This window comes from Myotis nattereri, assembly GCF_964212035.1.
Source record: "Myotis nattereri genome assembly, chromosome: 10".
NCBI lineage: Eukaryota > Metazoa > Chordata > Mammalia > Chiroptera > Vespertilionidae > Myotis > Myotis nattereri.
This window is the reverse complement of record NC_138085.1, coordinates 72,278,126-72,296,505: the sequence shown is the minus strand read 5'-3', so window position 1 is coordinate 72,296,505 and position 18,380 is coordinate 72,278,126. Positions and strand designations below refer to the sequence as shown.

The 18,380-nt window shown below is 50.3% G+C and overlaps 3 protein-coding genes across 9 annotated transcripts in view; 1 reads left to right on the top strand and 2 right to left on the bottom strand.

Moving 5' to 3' along the window:
• The window catches only part of GTF3C2 (general transcription factor IIIC subunit 2), a 24,074-nt gene extending 19,647 nt beyond the window's left edge, over positions 1–4,427 (bottom strand). The window contains exon 1 of the mRNA XM_081101161.1: positions 4,375–4,427. The gene's annotated coding sequence lies outside the window, so the exon portion shown is untranslated. The remainder of the gene's footprint in view (positions 1–4,374) is intronic.
• SNX17 (sorting nexin 17) lies at positions 3,935–18,380 on the top strand. 4 transcript variants are annotated; one of them, XM_081101170.1, is made up of 16 exons: positions 3,953–4,503; positions 11,086–11,146; positions 13,521–13,595; positions 14,551–14,668; positions 15,188–15,252; positions 15,486–15,596; positions 15,701–15,791; positions 15,939–16,026; positions 16,256–16,325; positions 16,581–16,673; positions 16,766–16,969; positions 17,112–17,237; positions 17,395–17,472; positions 17,588–17,662; positions 17,751–17,792; positions 17,885–18,380. In XM_081101170.1, the coding sequence occupies exons 4-16, from the start codon at positions 14,659–14,661 to the stop codon at positions 17,996–17,998; spliced, it is 1,167 nt and encodes a 388-aa protein (XP_080957296.1). In that variant the 5' UTR covers positions 3,953–4,503; positions 11,086–11,146; positions 13,521–13,595; positions 14,551–14,658; the 3' UTR covers positions 17,999–18,380. The 4 variants fall into 4 exon arrangements, with proteins under 4 accessions (XP_080957294.1, XP_080957296.1, XP_080957293.1 ...); XM_081101168.1 differs by lacking the exon at positions 11,086–11,146 and having other exon boundaries at positions 3,935–4,210; XM_081101167.1 differs by lacking the exons at positions 3,953–4,503; positions 11,086–11,146 and adding an exon at positions 12,906–13,074.
• Positions 8,222–12,719, bottom strand: EIF2B4 (eukaryotic translation initiation factor 2B subunit delta; the record flags this gene model as incomplete). 4 transcript variants are annotated; one of them, XM_081101163.1, is made up of 13 exons in its annotated part: positions 8,222–8,464; positions 8,580–8,760; positions 9,140–9,317; positions 9,437–9,564; positions 9,806–9,908; positions 10,077–10,153; positions 10,304–10,418; positions 10,645–10,736; positions 10,920–11,002; positions 11,296–11,499; positions 11,682–11,817; positions 12,102–12,145; positions 12,499–12,719. In XM_081101163.1, the coding sequence occupies 13 exons, from the start codon at positions 12,527–12,529 to the stop codon at positions 8,265–8,267; spliced, it is 1,572 nt and encodes a 523-aa protein (XP_080957289.1). In that variant the 3' UTR covers positions 8,222–8,264. The 4 variants fall into 4 exon arrangements, with proteins under 4 accessions (XP_080957289.1, XP_080957291.1, XP_080957288.1 ...); XM_081101165.1 differs by having other exon boundaries at positions 10,304–10,392; positions 12,499–12,556; XM_081101162.1 differs by lacking the exon at positions 12,499–12,719 and having other exon boundaries at positions 12,102–12,239.

Below are 18,380 nucleotides of genomic sequence, written 5' to 3'. Positions count from 1 at the left end.
CTAAAAGTCCTCAGTAATTGCTGCCAATTAATTCAATTCACGTCTCAGTCTTACTGAACTTGACCTCTCAGCAGCACTGAAGCTACTTACCATTACTTTCTTGAAACATTGTCTTTTCTTGAGAAGAAATTCAAGTGCAGTAACCTTCCAGATGATCCTCAATCTTTTACAATTGTCCCACTCACAACTATTTGGCAGCTTTTTTGCACACTAGCCTCTTTCGTGTTTCCAAAGCATTCAACTTAGTTTGCATCCTTTTCTTTTTTACAATTATTTTTATAAAACTTTTAGTTGATACAGAATACGTATAAGTATATGTAGAATACAAAGGATAACAATAAAATACCTGTGTATTTGCCATTTTTCAACTTACAGATAATTCTTTCATACTCAAATGTGTTTAAAATTTAAATATATAACACAATAATCTATACTAATAATAGAGTATGCAAATTGTCTGGGATGCCGTCACAGTAACAGTAATGACCGAACAGCAGGCTGCGTGGAGCAACAAGGCCAGCAGGGGGGTCAGTAAGGGACGACTGAACAGCAGGCTGCATGGGGCAACCAGGCCGGCAGGGGGTGCAGTTGGGGCGACCAGGCTGGTGGGGGGGCATTTGGGGGTGACCAGGCCTGCAGAAGGGGGGCAGTTGGGGGCAACCAGGCTGGCGGGGGGGCAATTAAGGGTGATCAGGCAGGCAGGCAGGTGAACAGTTAGGAGCCAGCGGTCCCAGATTGTGAGAGGTATGTCCAACTGCCAGTTTAGGGATGGGGCCTAAATCAGCAGTCAGACATCCCTCGAGGGGTCCCGGATTGGAGAGGGTGCAGGCTGGGCTGAGGGGACCTCTCTCCCATGCACAAATTTCATGCACTGGGCATCTAGTATAAATATAATTACATACCAACTAACATAAACAGGTTCGGAACCCATACAATGACTCTTGACAAGCATTCAACTCAACTAGTGGAGGCAGAGCTATCAGGCCTATTTGAGAAAAGCCTATGTAGCTTCCAACATTCAGTGTGCCATGGGCATCAATCTGTATGCTTTACAAAGGAAATGGAGAATGTCAGTTAACATAGGAAAGTTAAATGGACATCGGCCACGAGAATTTCTATACTACATGTCTTAAAGATTTTCTGAATCAATACGTGTATATTTATCTCATTCTTCTTCGTTACTATATGGTATTCTATAGAATTATAGTTTATTTAGATATTTCCCATTTAAGGACAACTGGTTTATAATACTATCACAAACAATAACTGCAATATATATTCTAGTACAGATCTCTTCATTAATGAAAATTATTTTTCTAGACTGAGCATCTGAAGTGAAATTCTATATTCCACACTGACCAGGGCTAACTCATAAACTTTACCTTCAGTTTAGGAAGAACATTATAATCAGGCTGAAGGGTATGCATATTTTAAAATTAATAGCCCAGCCAGTGTGGCTTAGTGGTGGTTCAATTCCCAGTCAGGGCACATGGCTGGGTTGTGGGCTCAATCCCCATGTGGGGCATGCACGAGGCAGCTGATCAATGATTCTCTCATCATTGATGCTTCTTTCTCTCTCTCCTTCTCCCTTCTCTGAAATCAATTTTTTACAAAATAGTTCATCAAAACAAAAACCAATTTATAGTCTCACTAACTATACATAGCCATTTTACCAAACCCTTGCCAATCTGGTCGGTGAAAGAATTCCTCCGTATTTTATTATTTTTATTGACCTGATAATAATTGAAGTTAATTCCTTTTTTAAAAAAATATACTGATTTTTTACAGAGAGGAAGGGAGAGGGATAGAGAGCTAGAAACATCGATGAGAGAGAAGCATCGATCAATTGCCTCCTGCACATTCCCCACTGGGGATGTGCCTGCAACCAAGGTACATGCCCTTGACTGGAATCGAACCCGGGATTCTTCAGTCCCCAGGCCGACGCTCTATCCAGTGAGCCAAACCGGCTAGGGCAAAGTTAATTCCTTTCTATATGTTGGATATCTATGTGTCTTTCATGAACTGCCGGTACATATAATATGTCCATATTTCTATATGGCAAATTGATGTTTTCCTTATTGATCTGTGGAGTTATGTTGTTTATGTTACAAGTACTTACTTTTCTTTTAACTTTGTTTATAATGTTCTTCCTAAACTGAAATAAAATTTTATGAGTTAGCCCTGGCTGGTGTGGGTCAGTGTTTAGAGCATCCGACTGCGCACAGAAGGGTCTTGGGTTTGATTCCCAGTCAAAGGCACCTATTGGGTTGTGAGGTCCCCCTACCCCGGTCAGGGCAACCAATCATTGTGTCTCTCTCACATTAATGTTTCTCTCTCTCTCTCTTTCTCTCTCCCTCTCCGTCTCTCCCTCCCTCCCTCCCTCCTTTACATTCTCTCTGAAAAGCAATGGGAAAATATCCACCGGTATTTACCAAAAAAAATTTTTTTACTTTTATGAGTTAAATCTCTCAACCTTCTCCTTTATGGCTTCTGTTTGTTTTGTGTCTTAAAAAGGCATTTTCTGCCCTAGCTGGTTTGGCTCAGTGGCTAGAGCATCCATCTACAGACTGAAGGGTCCTGGGTTCAATTTCAGTCAAGGGCACATGCCTGGGTTGCAGGCTCAATCCCCAGCAGGGTGCGTGCAGGAGGCAGCCAATCAATGATTCTCTCTCATCATTGATGTTTCTCCCTCTCCCTTCTTTTCTGAAATCAATAAAAATATATTTTTTAAAAAGGCATTTTCTACCCCACTGACATAAACATATCCTATTTTACTTTCTTCTAGTACTTTTTTCTTAATTTGAATATCACATATAACTTTTTAGGTTGTCCTGAATTCTCTTATTTTAAGAAATATGGGGTATTTACTTATTTCATATCTATCATCCATGAAAGTTTCATAAGATAGGAATCTTGCCTATCTAGAACCTGCTATATGGTAAGTGTAATAATTAACCTTCGTTGATTGCATGACTAACTTCTCAAGGTACAAAAGTCCCTTTTACTTTTTTTAAAATATATTTTTATTTATTTCAGAGAGGAAGGGAGAGGGAGAGAGAGAATCATCAATGATGAGAGAGAATCACCCACCGATGCTTTACTGGAATCGAACCCGGGACTCTTCAGTCCGCAGGCCGATGCTCTATCCACTGGGCCAAACCGGCCAGGGCACAAAAGTCCCTTTTACAGATACACTGCTTTAAAAGGCAGCAGCAGGATACGGTGGTTAATTTCCATTTATGATTTCACAAAACAAATTTTGGACACAAGTGAAGGGTGTTTAGTAAATGTGGACTAAATTAATTTACAGTTTATAAAATTTTACATTTGCACCCCAACTTGTCTGGTTTCCAAGATACTCCAGGCTGCCTGCCTGACCTCCTCAGCGAAGGAAACTAACGAGATAACACTGTTCCTCACATATGGGATTACTTGAAACTCACTGTTTGGTCTAACATACTATTTCCCAAAGTTTTGGTACAACTGGTGGTATGCAAACTTATTTTAATGGTATAAAAATGAACAATTTACTCGACTGTGTTTTTATTTTAACTTGTATGAGAAACTAGAACAAGCCCATGAAACTTCATGGGTTCATCTATATTGCTTAGAGACTAAAGCACTTAAACTTTAAAAATGAATCAATTTAAACTCTTAAGAACATAATACTACAGTTGGTAAGAATGATGGCAAAAGAGCTAATGGCACAGGAAGGACTTAAGCTTGCGCAACAATGTGCCGCTGGGCGAAGAGGCTTGGCCATCCCCTTCACCACGCTAACCGAGTGCTGGGTGGGGTTGCCGTCGTCATCTCTGCCTCCCCAGCCAACCCGCCCCGGGAGAAACGGGCCCGACCAGGAAACCTCACTGGCCCTCGACTGCGCCAATGAGGTTGCAGCGCGCGGGGCACAACCCCCGGGTTAGAGGAGCCTCGCGGAGGAAGAGGCAGGGACACAGCGGGATGAGGCTGACCCGGGCGCCCGCCTGCGTCCCGCAGCCCGGGGCGTGGGAGCAGCTTTCCGTATAGCCCGTGCCCGCGGCCAGCCCTGAGCTCTCTGAGGTCGAGGACTACGGTCGGTTCGCAGCGTCGAGGGGGGTCATGTAAGCAGCGCCCAGGCCAGGACACAGGATGCTGTGTTGCGGACACCGCGTGAGTGAAGAAGGCAAGACCGCGGTTTGCAGAGATGGGGGATGCACTCTTGCCACGGCGGGTAAGGAAGTGGGGAGCATGATGGTTTCTAGAGCGGCCCAGGGGCTGGAGGTCGCGATGCTGTCTGTGCAGAGTGGGGATAGCGGAGCCAATATTTTAGCGCCACCGAACAAGGAGGAGGAGTAATCGTGGGGCCCCCCGCACACCCCACGGCTTTACACTCACCCTCACCAAAGTCCTTCCGGAAGTCCAAGTTCGAAGATGGCGCCGCCCGTCTGGTCGCGGATTTATGACGTCACCCTGTAGCTACTCTTCATTGATGGCCCATCCCGGCCGCCGAGGGCAGTGCACAAGGTAAACACGTGAGTTCGGTTGGGAGTTTGTGCCAGAGAGTTTTCTGTTGCACTATGTATTCCACAATGCAATGCGGCGAGCGCTCCCGAGCCCTTCCCGAGCGGGAGCAGCTCCTGGCTCAGCAGCGCCGAGGCTGCTGCACGGCCTTCTGGGAATTGCAGTGTCTGAAGGTGAGATTGGCGCCTGCGCGGTGACGCTCGCCGCGCCCACTCGGTTCCCACGCGCCCTCTCGGGGACTCGGGTGTGCTGCTGTGGAGTGCGCTGCTGTGCAGTGCGCTGGGTTTCCTTCAAGGCGGCGGGGCCCCTGGCGGCAGGGCCAGGACGGGTGTGAGCATTTACCACGACGTTGGAGCCAAAGACAGAGACCGGGAGACAAAGGAATCCGCGAAGCGGGCGCCAGGAGGCCGCGGGGCCCCGCCCCCTCCCGCAGAAGCGGCCGCTAGTGAAGTCCAGGGTGGACAGGAGAGGGAAGGAGCGGGAGGAAAGCCTGACTTGGGGACCCTGCGCGAGTGAGACTCCGGCTTGGACATGGGCCCTGGTTTCGGCTTTGCGCCTCCCTCACTAGGAGCTGGGATGCGGGTGAAGAAAGAATGAATGCATTCTGCCCTTTCCCGAAGCACTTAAAGCCATACAGTTTCACGGGTCTCCACAAACAATAGGAGAGTTTAGATGTATGAATACGTGGGAGGGGTGTGGTAAAACCTTTTTTCTTCCCCAATCTGAGGACGAAAAGGAGCCACATGCTAACCTAACTCAGGGAAGGCCTGCTTGGCGGCGTTGCAAACTCAGGAGACTTAAAGTAACCACAAAGGATGGTCTGAAATTAAAACCTTTAATTACAAAGTAGTTGATAGTGGGTAGTCGTGTCTTAGGCCAGTATCTTCCTTGACAAAGATCAACTTTGATCTTTACTGAGCCAGCCTATTTTTGCATCTAAGATAACATAACTGGAATATCAGGGTAACTTGTAATTTCCCTTTATCCGGAACCCTCAAGGCGAAGCCAATGCACCAGGGTGACAGGGCAGAGACCACAAATTCCCTCGTTATTATGTTAATTGTTGACTTAAATACCCTGCACCCACCTGTGTAAAGGAAATATGTCATTTTACTTTTTATCCAATCTCAGAGTTTTCCCCTCTTTTGCTTTCTCCTGCCTCCCTAATCTATCACCAGTGGGTTTCATGTAACCCACTTACAGCTCCTCTTTTGATTGTAGTGTATAGAACACAATGAAAGACGGCCGTTCTCTGGATCACTATCAATATGTTGAGATTCTGCTTTCTGGCAACTGTCGAGAGTTGGTTCAAATAAACTCACAAGAATTCTTTATAGGTTTGAATGTTTTATACATTAACAAATCTCACCTATTGAACCCCTTGCTTACATAAAACATTTAAGGAAAGCATGGGAGGAACTAGCTAAGATTTTTTTTTTAAATACGTTTTTATTGACTTCAGAGAGGGAGAGCTAGAAGCATCAATGATGAGAGTATCATTGATCCAGCTGCCTCCTGCACACCTCTACTTGGGGATTAAGACCGCAACCCAGGCATGTGCCCTGACTGGGAATCAAACCATGACCTCCTGGTTCATACATAGGTCAACTAGCTAAGATTTTTATAAACTGGAATAAAGAGTCTCCACCCACCCCACCCCCTCTATGGCTTAGGACCAACTCCTTTATGAGAGTGAAAAGTTGGTGCACTTGAGGTTTGCCTCCTCAGTACATCAGATCTTAAATGCTTCTGAAATTAACAGATCTGTCTTCTCTTCATTCCTGTTGCTTCAGATTAGGCTATCTTTGACTTGAACAATTACAACATCCTTTTATATTAATATTTGTACTTATTTTAGTAATAAGACAGTCACATGGTTCAAAATTTAATATATAAAGTGAAGACTCCCACCTCTGCCTCCAGCCTCCCACATCCACACAGGCAGCTTCTTGTTAATATAATCAGCGTTTTTCTCATTAGCTATTATTCTGAATTACAGTTCATACTGGAAAGGCAGTAAAAATGCTTCAACCTCTTATTTGCCAGTTTTCAGGAATTGATAACCAGATGCTTCCAGTGGTATATAATGACTTCCTGATTTTTTTCCTTTTTCTCTCTTTTTAAAAGATCATTATGAACTCATTGTTTTTATATTGAGCATAGCACTCAATCATCAAAATTAAGGGAGTTCTTGCCCAGCCGGTGTGGCTCAGTGGTTAAGTGTCGACATATAAAGGAGGCATATGCCCAGGTTGCAGTCTCAATCCCCAGTGTGGAGCATGCAGGGGGCAGCCAATCAATGATTCTTTCTCATCATTGATGTTTCTCTCTATCCCTCTCCCTTCTTCTCTGGAATAGAAAGTATATTTTTTTAAAAAAGAGTTCTTTATAGAATACTAGTGACCCAGTGCATGAAATTAGGGCGGGGGGGCGGGGTGTGTCCTTCAGCCCAGCCTGCACCCTCTCCAGTCTGGGACCCCTCAGGGGATGTCCGACTAAACTGGCAGTCGGGCATCCCTCTCACAATCTGGAACCGCTGGCTCCTAACCACTCGCCTGCCTGCTTGCCCCCAACTGCCCCCCCCGCCCCCCCCCACCAGCCTGATCACTCCCAACTGCCCTCCCCTCTTGGCCTGATCGCCCCTAATGGCCTCTTCCTCAGCCCCGCCACCATGGCTTTGTCCGAAAGGATGTCCGGAAGGTCTCCCAGTCTAATTAGAATATTACCCTTTTATTAGTATAGATTATCAGCTAGTTATGTGGAAAGAATGATAGAATTAGGGGGGAAGGTGGAATTTTGCATTCCCTGATAACATAATTTGAGCAACAATCATCAATGGATAGGAAATTTCAAAATGCCTCAACTCATTCATCACTGAAAATGGAACAAGCAACCATTTTTATTTGCCTCCTGATGTGAGGCAATATGAAAACAGTCAACCTGGTTTCTGGAACAAGCCAATGTAAAGAGAAAATAAGAGGGGTGGGGAAGACTACTTCCAGTTATAATAAAGTTAAGACAATAACCAAATATAATGTATGGATTTGTATGGATTTGTTTGGACCCTGATTCAAAGGAATCAACTGTACAAAGCCATTTTGAGATAACCATGATGAATGTTCCTTAATAAAAGTTAAAGGCACAGTCTCTGGATTCAGAACGCCTGAGATCACATGCTGGTTTAGTTCTGTGTTATCTTGGGCAAGTAACTTAACCTCTCTGTGCCTTAGCTGTGTTGCCTTGGCAAATAACCTCTCTGTGCCTGTTTTCTCATCTCTAAAATCTCTTCAGAGTTAGATAAAGCTGCATAAATGGATAAGAAAGGAATTAAACCATTTCTGACACCAAGTACTCAATACTAAGGATATTAAGTACTTATTAATATGTAATTACTTAATATACATAAACTATTAATTTAATATAAATATATTAATTCATAATTCTAAAGTTAGGACTCTTATTTGACCTTTTATTCCTCCTTATATCTATCTAGCTCAGTGTCTGGCACTTAGATGCTTGATAAAAGATTGAAGACTTGGAATAGTGTTTGGTCTCTATACTGACCTTCACCTTGGCCCCAAAACACTAGCATGGAGCTAGTCACTTGAAAGGGTCTCTGTAAAAGTCTGAGATTGGTAGCAAGTGCCAAGAGGAGTTGGGGAGTCTGGACTCCTAACGTAAGTGGTGGCGATGCTAAAAAAGCGACAAAGGCAGCCGAGTTGCTGAGTGAAGGGATATATCCTTTATTGACCTGTGTTCTCCACTCACTGGTCACTACTCTTGACTCGTAGGACAACAGGTACAGAACTGCAGGGGATCATCCCCAGCTCTGTGATCACCAGATCCACGAGCTCTGGGGGAGTCACATCATAGACCAGATTCAATAACCGTAGGGACAGGTGGCTCTGCCAGTTAGCTAGTGCCACACGTTCTCCTCGCTCACACAGCAGATCGTCAGGGTCATCTGCAATGAGAGGTGTACCCATTTATGTCCTTTTAGAAAATAAGTTGTAGTTCAACCTCCCCTCTCCCAAATTTCAGTCCCTGGACTTTTTTTGCTACCCTCTGAGCCTCCTTACCTAGCTCATTAGAGACGAAGGCATCAGTCTGCACACGCTCACAAAACTTGTATGTTTCACAGCAGACCAGTACTGGCACATTATGGGCTCGTGCCACCAGGGCCAGCTGTGCTGTCCCGACCCGTGACATCACGGATCCATTGGCCAGGAGTGCATGAGCTCCCAATAGCACCTTAGAAACCTATTTGGGGGGGGGAGGGGGGATAATGTCATCTGTGATCAATGCAGAATTGCAAAATAAGGTGCCCCACTCCTGCCCAGGACAGCAATATTAAGACAATGACTAACAAATCTTAATAATGGCTCTTGGAAAACACCTGACCAGTGACCCATTGCACCTCCCACAGAAAATGAAACTCTGAAGTTACTTTTTGTCCTATTCCCTCTTGGTGGTTGCTACTTTAATATAATGTCCTTCAGTAACTAGACTATTACAACATGCTGTCGTGTTTTTCTTATTAAATATAAGCAGGGCTATATAATGCTAATATTTCTAAGTAATTATAACCCTTGGAAGGTGGGACCCCAAAGTTGGACTAAAGGGTTTACTTTGCCCTCACCTCTGGGAGCACATAGGAGGCCGCAGGAATCAGCAGGTAGGAGGCAGGGACCCCAGCACGGACCAGAGAGCGTAGCATGTGCTTTCCCTCCAGCCGTGGCCGGCTGTCCACCACAACTACCCGAAATCGCCGGCCTTCAGCCCAAGCCTCCTGAAGAATTCGTGATACCAGAGATGAGCTGGAGTGAATGGACAGGATGATTTAGTTACAATGTTACTAGATGATGGCCAGCTCATTCTAAAGGGCAGAAAGCACCCCCTCCCCCCAATTTTCTCAGTCACAGCGCCTGGACCATACCATCCATATACCAGGATCACATCTCCATCACTGATCTTCTTGTAAGCAAAGCGTGAAATTGCCCGAGCTGCAAGCACAATCTTCTCTTGCACATACCGATCAATAGCTACTCGAAGTTCTGACTTGGCCTAAATGGAGTAAGATGCTTAGGGAACAAGATGACCATGCCATGAATATGTGTATAATGATGGGCTCAAGGAGGACAAGGTTGCCTGAAGGGGACCCAAAGATGGCACAATTCAGACAGCCCAACCACTTCCTCAACCCCTGACCCGGGCAGAATGGCCACGCTGTCCCTCCTAGGAGTCCTGAATACGTTTCTCAGCTCTACCCCAGGTGCATGCCTTGCTCATTTCTCATACTCATCACCTCCTCTTCCCGCTTGGAGCCGCTCACACCCGTGATCTCCTTGTTAAGGAACTTGATGGCGTTGCACATACTTGCCGACAGGGGGCGGCACTGATTCAGGAAGCTAAAACAAGAACACCTTGTATTTGTGCGACTCTTCACAATTTAAAAAATAAATTACTTAAGAAGAAGACAGAGAACATAGACATGAAAAAGACGTAGAAGAGCAAGAGAAAAGGTACAAGAAAAGGACTAGGTGAGCTGCGAGTGCGCTTGTAGTGGTTGTCCTTACCTGAAATAGGGCTTCAGTTTATTGACTAGATCCCTGGAGAGTTCTTCATTTGGTGGTGTTGTGTAATCCTGAATCACCTGTAGTGTACACAAGCCGATCAACAAAATGCCCCCTAGTGAAGGTCTCTGGAAGGGGGATAGGGTAAGCCTCACTGAAGGAAGTGTTCTGAGGGTGAGAGAAGCCGGGGTAGTGTTGGGGAAGGTGGGCTGGGACAGGACTGGGCATACCTGCTGCAAGGCACGAAGCAGGGCAATACACCGGGCATTGGAGCCACTGACCAGGCCCTGGGAGTACTGCAGGCCGAGCCGCACCATGGCTGGGTGGATCACAGAGGATGGGATGCTGGTGGGATGGCGGTGTCACACACTGTGCAAGGAGCTGGAGCACTTACTGCCCACCTGCCCCTAGTGAAAAGGAACTTCCTTCACTAGCACAAACACCCCCATTTCCACTAGAGTTCTGCCTCGTGTGCATGCTCCTTCCCACAGATCCAATCGCAAACTTCCAGTCACTTTCGATACATAATACTAAAACTCCTCAGACTTAAAAGCTGTGCGGAAGAGCCTACCTCATACACTGGGTCAGAGAGTTTTGTCTGCTGTACTGGGGTAGATGGGAGAAGAGACTGACTTTGGATCCATAATCTTTTCGTGTAGGAACCTGGACAAAATAGGGGAATAAAACCAATGGCCTAGAGTTTAAAACTTATGTGATGAAGCTAGAAAGGAAGTAAACAGTGAAACTACTTTGTCCCAAATACCCATCCTCCAGGGTCTGGTTTTTGTCCCAAGCACCTTTCCTCCCTGTCCCCTCCCTGGGCTCTCCCTGGCACACACTTCCTACCTGCTGCCGCTCTGGTTTTTTAACAAGCCGCCTCAGAAGCGTGGGGTCATCAGCCTGCGTGTGCTCGGGGAGACGTTTCACACCTAAAAAATAACGAGCCTGTTTTCAAGACTCCGTAGGTGACATTGAGAATTTTTCTTTTTTCTTTCTTCCTTTCTTTCTTTAGGGCATAAGAGACATCCAGAAAAACTGGACAGAAGGAGGGGTAAAAAAAATAGAGAAATCAGGTAGGACGAGTTTTGGGGGAGAATTCTGAACTCTGAGAACCTAAGAAAAGCATCGGAGACTAGCGCTGTTTTACTAGGCCCTGGGGGACGCCTGGCAACACAAGCATCAGCGTCAAACAGCGGTCTTCCAAGGAAAGGACGATACAGACCCGAGGGGCTTTCGCCCGCGCTGCTGGGGCAGGACTGGGGCGGCGGTCCTCCCTGCTCCCCTTTCCTGGCCTGTTTCAGGGCCCGCTCGGCCTCCTGCTTGGCTCGCCGCTCCGCACGAAGCTCGGCTTTGCTCCGAGCAGCTGGCACCTTCTCTCCAGCAGGACCCAGCTGGCTGCCAGGTCCTGGCGGCTCCTTGGCGGGGCCTACGAACGAGAGAGGAAGAGATGCCCAACCCCCAGGCTGGCAATACCTGTGCTTTATTACCAACCTGGCTTCCCTCCCCGACTCGCTCACCTTCTCCCCCCTTCACCGGCTCCAACCCGGTCGGCCTGCCGGCCCCTCCTCTGCCAGCTCCCCACCCGCCCTCTGGGAAAAGCCCCCACACCTGGGCACTGGGGTGCAGACGCCGCAGGACCAGTCTCTTGTTCTGCCCCCTTTTCCTCCTTCCGTTTCTTCTTCTGCTGTTTCTTTTCCTTCCGAAGCTGCAGCTTCTCTTCTTGGGTCATCTCCCTCCCCGCCGCCTAAGACACGCACAGAACGCTGCTCCTCCCCATCGTGTCCGGAGGGAAACACGGCGGGACGCTCCCCAGATGCCCAGAAAGTGCGTCTCCAAACCTCCCCAACTCTCACCCCACACGGGTCAGTCCCATCCAGGGACAGTCACATCCCGTCGGGGCGATAAAGCCCTAAAAGCTCCCGGCTTTACTGAGCAATCAAGGGAAACACGGTGGGAGCTGGGGCGGAATGACGCGGGGACAGCCTCCGGACAGCGCCCGACGGGCGAAGGCGGAGGCCCCGCACTTACCCCCGGCCGAGGAGAAAGCTCCGCCTTCATCCCGGATCCCGCGTCTGCATCGGAGAACAGGGCACAGAGTGACCCCGAGAGGCTCCGGGAGGGCTTGGGGGGACGCGGACAGGGCGCAGCGGGCCGGTGGGTCGGCATGTCCGCGGTGCCGCCGGCACGCGGGCAGCCAGCCAAGAACTCGCGTGGGGACGCCGTGCGCGGCAGGATCAAAGGGTAGGCGGGGGAAGGAACAGGGGGCACCCACGCTTCTCCCGGGAACCGGCGGTCCGCGGCCCCGGACGGCGCCCGAGGCAGAACGGACCGGCGTCGCCGGCACTGAGCGACAGCGCCCCAAGCGCCGAGCGCCCCAGCGGGAGCGCCCGGAGTCCGTCGGCTCGCACACCCGGCCCTCACTCACCCTTGCGCACAGCCACAGCCGCGGCAGCCATCTCCCTGGGTCCTAGGCTCCGCCCCGCGGGCGCAGGGACTCCAGCGCCTCCCGTCAGGCACCCGTGGCGCTCAGCCCCCGCCGACTACCAGCTCCGGCATGCACTGGCGCGCCGCGGCCTACGGGCGGCAATGAGGGTCTTCTCGACTCGGGCCTTCCGGTCCCGGCAGTCTCTTCCTGCCCTTTGCACTACAGTTCCCAGCATGCCCGCGCGCCGCGGCCTACGGGTGGCGATGAGGGCCCTCTCGGCTTGGGCCTTCCAGTCCCGGCTGACTCTTCCCGCCCTTTGGACTACAGTTCCCAGCATGCCCGCGCGCCGCGTCCAAGAGCGGACGTCCCACCGCCCTTCCCGCATCCGATCCCAGACCCCCGCCCCCAAAATGGCGAGTGAGGCTGCGGGGACGCGCTGAGCAGCGGAGGCGAGCGTGCAAAGCCGCCGCGGCCTCCCAGTCGGGTGCCTGGCCGGGCCCTGCCGCAGGGAACATGCACTTTTCCATTCCTGAAACCGAGTCCCGCAGCGGGGACAGCGGCGGCTCCGCCTACGTGGTGAGGAGCGGCTGGAGCCGGCCGGGCAGGGGCGGGGATAACGGGCCGGAGCCCTCTCCCAGCGGCCTCCGAGGCCTGGCCGCAGCCTTCGGGTCTGTTCCCAGGCCGCCGGCTCCCGACGGCCTTGCTGGGAGTTTATTTCACGTCCCAGATGCGTCCAGAGGTCGCCCCAGCTCCTGTAGGCCCTTCGTTGGGCCGCGGCTGCTGTGGTGGGCGTCCCTGGCCTCTTGGGGAGAGAGACTGCGACGCGAGCGCCCAGATTTCCCCAGGCTGGTCCTTCTGCTCGGGGACCTGGACCTGGACCTGGGGAAACAGCCTGACCGACCCTCGGAAGGTCTCGGCGCGTTACTCGGGTGGAGCTGTGCCAGGCAGCTTCCGACCCGGGTTCTTCAAGGGGGTCGCCCGGACCGCGACCCTAAAATGCTTGCCTGCTTTTGTGTCCTCAGGCCTATAACATTCACGTGAATGGAGTCCTGCACTGTCGGGTGCGCTACAGCCAACTCCTGGGGCTGCACGAGCAGGTGGGATTCGCACCCTTGCCCTGAGGCAGCTTGGAGCCCGACTCTGGTCGTCCATGTCTCCCCTCATCGCTTTCCTGCTTTCTTGTAGCTGCAGTCACTGCTGCAGGGGTGGCCCTGGGACTTTATCTTATCGTTTGACACTTCCGGGGAACTCCCGAAGAGGCTGGATGCCTGCCCCCTGTCTGTTTCTCCCGATGCTCACTTCTCCTTCCTGCTTCCCTGACCCCTGGCTAACTTCAGGCTGTGCCTGTGCATGAAAAAGTCCCTCCCGCCCACCCCGCTTTCAGCTGCCAAAGCGCTTTCTTTTCTGGCATGTGAGCTGCAACTTGAGGTTCTTTTCCCTGCTCGTACAAACCATTAACCAGTTTCCTTCGTGTTCCGTAGCTCATCGCAGTGTAACCGTCCCGGTTATCTTTACGTATCTGTGATGCAATATTTCTCTGCTGTTCTCACCAGGTTGTGAACTCTGTATTGAGCAGAGTCCTGGTTCTACTGGTAACTAGTTGTGCAACCCTGAGCAAGTTACCTAATTTTTGGGGGCCTCGGTTCCTACAACTGAAAAATGGACTTATTGATCTGTGAAGTCTCTATAAGTCCCTCAATGCTGTACACATAAGTTTTCCTTTTCAAGGAAATTTTCCTTTGCTTCCTGTGAGGATCCAATGAACACCGTCTTGCTCTAGATAACCAAGGTGCTCCCTAGGTCCCATACAAAAACCCTCCCCACATTGTGAAGGGACTGACTGGTACACAGATAGGAAAGAACTTGTGTCTAGGACAGAGGGGCGGCTTTATTGGAATGCTACTTCCGCCAAAGGAATTGCTTCATGGATGACGAAGTTAGATTGGAAAGCAGGGACTGAGGGAAGGGAAAGGGAGCCCAAAACAACATTGAGTGTGGATTGCCTGTTCTTGTTTGCTATGTATGTGAAGGGTTGTATCTTTCTCTAAATAGCTTCGGAAGGAGTATGGGGCCAATGTGCTTCCTGCATTTCCCCCAAAGAAGCTCTTCTCTTTGACACCTGCTGAGGTAGAACAGAGGAGAGAGCAGTTAGAGAAGTACATGCAAGCTGGTGAGTGGTTGGAGGGAACTTTAGGCTGGCTGTGTTGAGGACTATGGGGAGAGACCAGATAGCTGGTTCTGTAGAAGGTCCTAAATTCTAGATATGGAAAGCTTCTTGTGTGATCTGTACTTCATTAGCAAGAGTAAGTAGCATGCAAGGATGCTGTAGATACTAGCAAAGCAACCTGGGCACTAACATCTATGAAAAATACTAATATGACACTGAATAGTCTCAAAGCAGTTTCGATCGGTGGGGAGAACTTAATTTGTATCTGATGTGCTTTCGATGGACATCATTGTTATTTCCCTAGTTCCATAGACTGATCAACTAGATGGCAGTGAAGGGTGGAGCAGGTCAAGAATTCATGCAAACAGTGAATGAGATGAGGCCAGCTTGGAATGTGACAGGTCACCATCAGCTCAGGAAATGAAAAGGGGGGGGGGGGGGGGCGGGGGACTTACCAAGGTAACTGGGAGGAGCTAAGGAAGAGTCTTAAGTTACTGGAACATCATTTTCTTGCCCCTGCAGTTCGGCAAGACCCATTGCTTGGGAGCAGTGAGACCTTCAATAGTTTTCTGCGGCGAGCACAACAGGTGAGGCTTGGGGTGGGGCCAAGATTTAAGGGAAGGGCCTTCCTATAGGGCCACCTCACTTGAATGAATGGCTAAGAGGAGTCATCCTGGCACTATTTTTTTATGGAATGGGGCTTCTGCTGTACCAATGAAATGAGGGAAACATGTAATTAAGTAGCTGGGAATAAAGACAGCAGGGGGACCTAGACACAGAGTTGGGCAGGGGTTAACAAAGTGGTGGCTTCCATTCCCAGGAGACACAGCAGGTCCCCACCGAAGAGGTCTCCTTGGAAGTGCTGCTCAGCAACGGGCAGAAAGTTCTGGTTAATGTGCTAACTTCAGATCAGACTGAAGATGTCCTGGAGGTGAGGTGCTAGTTCTGCACTACCCCTGCACCCCAGGGTCCCAGGTTTGGGGGTTGATTGGAACCAGCCAGTGTGATGAGCTGTACTTCCTTCTTTGTCCACAGGCTGTGGCTGCAAAGCTGGATCTTCCCGATGACTTGATCGGATATTTTAGTCTCTTTCTAGTTCGAGAAAAAGAGGATGGAGCCTTTTCTTGTGAGTTTCTCTGTACTTCACTGCTACCCTGTGCTTCCAGTAGTGAATTTGCCTCCATCTCCCCCCTGGCATTTCCTCAGGGCTTCCCTCTTGATTTCCCTCCCCTTGAGTCTCATGACATTTTCCTGTTTTATTTTTAACCTGTAGTTGTACGGAAGTTGCAAGAGTTCGAGCTGCCTTATGTGTCAGTTACCAGTCTTCGGAGTCAAGAGTATAAGATTGTGCTAAGAAAGAGGTCAGGGCTGGGCTTGGAGAAGGGGGAAGTGCTAGATTGAATTTTGGGGCCATGTATTGAGACAGAATACTTTGGACAAGGGGGTAGCACTGGGTGTTTGTACCAAGCTTCCTCCCATCGTGCCACCATTAGCCTGATAGTTCTAGATTGTTCCTGTTTTGCCCCTATTTTCCAGTCTACCTCTTGCCTTACCCCAGCTCAGTCCCCTTTCCACCCCTTGGCTTCACAGTTATTGGGACTCTGCCTATGATGATGATGTCATGGAGAACCGGGTTGGCCTGAACCTGCTTTATGCTCAGGTGAGCTTGGAGGTGCTTCAGAACCCTTCCTCTGAAAATGACTCTGGTCTCCCACGCTGCCAGGAAAACTCCCTTCATGTCTTTTCTCCATGGGGGTAGTTCCTAGAATATTAGCAGGGTAACTGGCACAACATCTGGTCAGGGTCAAGGACTCACTGCAAAGAGGTTCTTCAAATGTGGGGCCCGGGGTCAGGCTGGATAGAGGTAGACACTTCTCCTTGTACCTCTGACTCAGAGCCCCTGTCTTCATTGTAGACGGTATCAGACATTGAGCGTGGGTGGATCCTGGTCACCAAGGAGCAGCACCGGCAACTCAAATCACTGCAAGAGAAGGTCTCCAAGAAGGAGGTGAGCTCTGCCTGTCTCCCTTGAAGGGGCTGCTTCCTCTGAGCTGCCCTGCTTCCCCTCCTGACCAACCCCACGTGGTGACTGGGTTTCAGTTCCTGCGGCTGGCTCAGACGCTGCGGCACTATGGCTACTTGCGCTTCGATGCCTGTGTGGCTGACTTCCCAGAGAAGGACTGTCCAGTAGTGGTGAGCGCAGGCAACAGTGAGCTCAGCCTCCAGCTCCGCCTGCCTGGCCAGCAACTCCGCGAAGGCTCCTTCCGGGTTACCCGCATGCGGTGCTGGCGGGTCACCTCCTCTGTGAGTTGGGGTAGAAGGGAGAAGCCTTTGGGGTGGAGGTCTGACAAGCCATCAGCTTCAGAAATGGGCTGGGCTGCAGTGAGTCAGAGAGCATGGCAGATTGATGAGAGTGAACTCGGCCTGATCCCTCCCTCTCTCCCAGGTGCCATTGCCCAGCGGAGGCACAAGCAGCCCGGGCCGGGGCCGGGGTGAGGTGCGCCTGGAACTGGCTTTTGAATACCTCATGAGCAAGGACCGGCTCCAGTGGGTCACCATCACCAGCCCCCAGGTGTGAGCCCACCCTCAGGCCTCTGGACCCCATTGCACCGCCTCTATTAGATACCCAAGTCTAGGGCTTCCAGGACTGCATGTGAGTGGGAGTCCTTGTCTTAGGGGTACCGGGCTCAGGATGGCAACTCTAGGCTGAGCTCTCCTTTCACCCTCAGGCTATCATGATGAGCATCTGTTTGCAGTCCATGGTAGACGAACTGATGGTGAAGAAATCCGGCGGCAGTATCAGGAAGGTAAGTAGCAAGTGTGGACCTTGCCTTTTGTACCAGGTGTGAGGGAGGGGAAAGTGCTGGGGATTCCCAAGGGAGTGGTCCTGCCCTTATCAGTGCCTTGTATCTCCATCCTCAGATGCTGCGCCGGCGGGTGGGGGGCACCCTGAGACGCTCAGACAGCCAGCAAGCAGTGAAATCCCCACCGCTGCTTGTAAGTGTTGTGTCAGTACCTGGGCCGCAGGCTTCTCATACCCGGGGATATGAGAAGCCTTTTTCTGACATCTCTGCCTCTTCCCCAGGAGTCACCTGATGCCAGCCGGGAGTCCATGGTCAAACTCTCAGTGAGTTCCCCATGAGGGTTGGTGAAGTGGGTGTTTGTAGGGGGATTTCAGGGAGGCTTGAGCCCTCTGACCCCACCCTGCCTTTGTTACAGAGCAAGCTGAGTGCCGTGAGCTTGCGGGGAATTGGCAGTCCCAGCACAGATGCCAGTGCCAGTGACGTCCATGGCAATTTCGCCTTCGAGGGCATTGGAGATGAGGATCTGTGATCTCCAGTGCTAGGATGTCTGCCCTCTACCCCAGAGGAATGTTCAAAAACTTGCCCTGTGCCTGTATCCCCCAAACCCAGGGGTCTTTTCCTTCTTACCTTTCCCTTTTCTCCTCTTGGCCAGGGGCCTCCTAACCTTCCCTTCCCCCTTGGGCTGGCTGCACAAAGGATTATCCCCTTTTCAGAGCTGGCCCTCAATGCCAAATTAGCATTTAGTATTTTGCACAAAGTCCATGGGACCATGGTTACCTGCCTGGGGGAGGAACCATAGTTCCCCCCAGCAGCTTCTGGCTCCTCAGGGCCATGGGCCAAGGGGATGGGCAGAGGTCTGTGTATGGTCCGGCCCACCTGCCCCTCATTAAACTCAGCCTGATTGCTGCCTA